At 53.8% G+C, this 1,717-nt stretch overlaps 1 protein-coding gene across 1 annotated transcript in view; it reads right to left on the bottom strand.

The window, feature by feature from the left end:
* Positions 1 to 6: 6 nt before the first annotated feature.
* Positions 7 to 1,717, bottom strand: part of map1sa (microtubule-associated protein 1Sa) — an 8,153-nt gene continuing 6,442 nt past the window's right edge. Inside the window, exons 5-7 of the mRNA XM_076171941.1 lie at positions 594 to 1,717; positions 303 to 517; positions 7 to 181 (exon numbers count right to left, since the gene is read on the bottom strand). The exon at positions 594 to 1,717 is cut by the window's right edge and continues 1,889 nt beyond it. Coding sequence (XP_076028056.1) covers positions 26 to 181; positions 303 to 517; positions 594 to 1,717 — 1,495 coding nt within the window. The 3' untranslated portion in view covers positions 7 to 25. The remainder of the gene's footprint in view (positions 182 to 302; positions 518 to 593) is intronic.

Here is a 1,717-nt window from a genome sequence, read left to right as displayed (position 1 = left end):
AGTGGACGGTGGCGCTTGGTTCTGCTTAGAACTCCACTTTGCATGCTGGGAAAGTTTCCTCCTGCATGGCCACGGTGCTGTTGCTGCCCAGGACAGTGATTGACAGCTCCTTCTGCCGGTCGTGGGTCTCCTGGTACCACTCGTGCATCACCAGCGAGTCAAAGGTCGGGATCAGAGTTACCTGGAAGAGGTCAGGGGTTAAGGTGTAAAACACAAGCTCACTTCTTCAGAATTCACGTATGTTTGTGTAAAACAGGAAATGGAAACAGGGTCCATGCGTCTCAGCTGATCTGCAGACTGACCTGGATGTCCGGCCAGCTGCTCTTCCCCTCCAGCAGAGCGTCCAGAATGCTCCTCATCGCCGCTTCCTTCACTCGATCGTGGCCGCTGACTATGTAATAAGACGATCGAATACGCCTGAAGAATTCTACGTCCACAGTGGAGTAGCCTGCGCCTGAGGGCAGGTAGGCCAAGTCCACGTGGATCACAGAACCTTCAGACGCTGCAGCTTTGGTCGCTGGAAGAAGAAGAAGAAAAACAGTGAGAAGAAAGAAGGAAGATCACAGACGGTGCAGACAGGGAGCTTCTCTTACAGGTCTGCAGGTCTTTGGTGGAGGGAGGTTTTGCTGCTCCCGGTTTGGATCCACTCCCGGCACTTCGGGAGGCTGTTTTGGTGTCCAGACTGGAGGAGGTCTTCACAGCCCCGCTGGCACTGGTTCTGGGCCTTCCATTCTGGGCTGAGGTGGTCCCAGTGGTCCCTTTCTGGGTCGTACCCAAAGATTTCTTGGTCTTAGCAGCTGAGGTCTTTGGGTTCTTGCTTGAAATGTCAGCCTCTGCATCGGCCATGCAGGCTCCGGGCTGAGAGGGCAAAGGTGGCAGGTCCTTCACCGGGGCCGGAGGAGGATCAGGAGAGGCCACCATGTGGGAGAGATGTGGATCAGGATGGTCTTGTGTTTGGCTCGGAGTTAAGAAGCTGCTGGAATCATCATCAGAATCAAAATCTGCATTGATGGACGGACAGTCTGCAGTTCCAGGGGGGACGTCAGAGTCTGTGGCTGAAGGGAGGGAGTCGCTGACTGATGTGGGCGGAGTCTCCTGGCTGTAGGCAGACTGGCGTTCAGTGCTGTTGTGGTCCAGAACCTGGAAGTGACTGTTGTTGTTGTTTGAGAGGTCCAGTGGGCTCCCAGTGGTCAGGCCGGCACTGATTGGCTGATGATGGTTCTCCGCAGTTTGGGAATGCTGGAACTCACAAGGCGAGACCAGGCAGAGGTCAACATCATGAGGAATGTCCTGGAGGTCCGACATTCCATGGATATGTTCCTCAGAGACATATCCACACAGAGGCACATTAGGAGAGGATCTCAAAGGCAACTCCAGACCGGATTTGGAGTCCGAGTCACTAAAGTGTCCGTTGGCGTAAGACTGATCACCCAGCAGAGCCTTGGGTTCCATACTTAGTAACACCTGATCTGAGGAAACTGACAGGGATTCGTCCTCTTCTGTTGAGTGTGGAGAGTTGACCTCAGGAGGCGTGGAGGTCATGGTGGAGGAGGAATCTGGCAGAAGGTCTTTGAGGGGACTGATGGTCAACAGGTTGGACTGTTTCTCTTGAGAAGATGTGGAGTTTTCCCTCAAGGAGCTCATTTCTGCAGTCTTGCAGGAACTTTGGTGTTTGTTGTCCTCAAACAACAACAAAGGTTGTGGACCTCCGTCAACC

This window comes from Genypterus blacodes, unplaced genomic scaffold, assembly GCF_046128005.1.
Source record: "Genypterus blacodes isolate CSIRO-AG114 ecotype Tasmania unplaced genomic scaffold, CSIRO-AGI_Gbla_v1 ptg000276l_1, whole genome shotgun sequence".
In the NCBI taxonomy this organism is placed as follows: Eukaryota; Metazoa; Chordata; class Actinopteri; order Ophidiiformes; family Ophidiidae; genus Genypterus; species Genypterus blacodes.
The sequence above is the reverse complement of the archived record's forward strand: the minus strand, read 5'-3'. Positions and strand labels throughout refer to the sequence as shown.